Raw genomic sequence first — 1,703 nt, 5'->3', positions numbered from 1 at the left:
CTGTCAACTGTTAGCAGTTCGCTATTAGCTATTAGCTGTCAGCTATAAGCTGTTAGCTATTAGCAGTTAGCTGTCAGCTATTAGCAGTTAGCTGTCAACTGTTAGCAGTTCGCTATTAGCAGCACCTGGACTCGCCTGTCAACGTGCAGCAGGAAGTGCTGCTCTGAAAATGGAGAAGTGCAGGAAAATGCTAATCCTGCAGATTTTAACTTCTCTTCTGATCTGTTTGCTGTTTTTTCTTAAGGTCACAGATCAAACTGATCACATTTGTAAAGATTTGGTTATTGATCTGTGATCACATATTTAAAAACAACAGAAACAATCTAGCAGGCGGGTTTTATTCCCTCCATTCAGGCCGTCTGCGTTTCCACTTCCACCATCTAATCAGCGGTTTGTCTTGTTCCTACATGTTCGGTTAAATTTTCTCCTTTGCTCTGGAGCCAATAAACTTTCATGAGCTCAGATTCTGAACCGCTCAGCACTGAGGCTCTTTGCTCTCCACATAAACGCTCCAAACTCTGATGCTTATCTTTCTAAACCCTCGTAAAAACCAAAGGTTCATGTTTTGCTGACATATTTACAGTTTTTCCAACATAAAGCAGCAAAACAAAAACAAACAGAGCAGTTTTATGTGGATGAGCAGCTAGCACAGGCTACATGGTACTTTAACTGTTTTTACTTTAAATTAAAGTCAAAGGCTGATGATTTTCTCTGCTATGAAATCAAAGGTTTCATGCTCGTCATTATTCTAGCTAACTAGCTTAATAGCTTCGCTGCTGTGCTACCTAGCTAAGGGCAACTGTTTAGCCACTTGCTAACAAGATGTTAGCTACAAGCAGCCTCTGTCTTATTAGGTGTCTTATTAGTTAGCTGTTCGCAGTTAGCTGTCAACTGTTAGCAGTTCGCTATTAGCTGTCAGCTATAAGTTGTCAGCTATAAGCTGTTAGCTATTAGCAGTTAGCTGTCAGCTATTAGCAGTTAGCTGCTAATAGCTAACTGAATATGAAATATGAAAATATTTAAAATAATATGAAAACGTTAAATGTCTGCAACATGTTGTGATGGCTGTTAGCTCTAGCTAGCTTTAGTTAGCTGTTTATCCATTTGTTAGCGATTGTTGTGGAGCCGTTGCCTTGCTAGCTGTTCAGCTAACCGCTGTTACACGTTGCGTTATTTTCAGAAACGGTAAAAGTTCAGAACCCTGAGAGGGAAACGTTGACAGCTGGTCACAGACGATCCGGTGACGAAAGGCTTTGCCTCACAAAGGTGTGCCTGTGTGTCCAGGTGGGCCGGGCCCACAGCGCAGAACCTGCAGAACCAGTCCAGAACCAGCCGCTCCGCCCGGCTGCAGCCGATGGGGGTTTGAGTCGCCGTCTGGGGGGAAGGAACTGGATGAGAGACGTTTTAACCCCAGAGTTAAACATTAAGTGTTTCCTCTCGCCATGAAGCTGGAAATATGATGGGTAACCGGGTCAGGCAGGTTCTGAGAGGAGAACCGGGTCGGGTCCAACAGCTGCTGGTACCGGTCCTGGTTCTGCTGGTACCAGGTCCAAAATGTAGACCCAATGACCGGGCAATACACGGAGCAATGAAGCAGAGTTTAGACTAATAACTCGGATCTACTTTATTTTACAGACCAACTTTAAATTTATGAGCTCTACGATCTGTTCTACGATCTGTTCTACGATCTGTTCTACGATCTG

General features: G+C 43.6%; 1 protein-coding gene across 1 annotated transcript in view; it reads left to right on the top strand.

Moving 5' to 3' along the window:
• Positions 1–1,703, top strand: part of LOC103474095 (protein FAM102A-like) — a 13,017-nt gene that overhangs the window by 1,528 nt on the left and 9,786 nt on the right. Inside the window, exon 2 of the mRNA XM_008424825.2 lies at positions 1,285–1,360. Within this exon, the coding sequence (XP_008423047.2) occupies positions 1,285–1,360 (76 nt within the window). The remainder of the gene's footprint in view (positions 1–1,284; positions 1,361–1,703) is intronic.

The sequence above is a fragment of the Poecilia reticulata genome, linkage group LG12 (assembly GCF_000633615.1).
Source record: "Poecilia reticulata strain Guanapo linkage group LG12, Guppy_female_1.0+MT, whole genome shotgun sequence".
Classification (NCBI taxonomy): domain Eukaryota; kingdom Metazoa; phylum Chordata; class Actinopteri; order Cyprinodontiformes; family Poeciliidae; genus Poecilia; species Poecilia reticulata.
The sequence above is the reverse complement of the archived record's forward strand: the minus strand, read 5'-3'. Positions and strand labels throughout refer to the sequence as shown.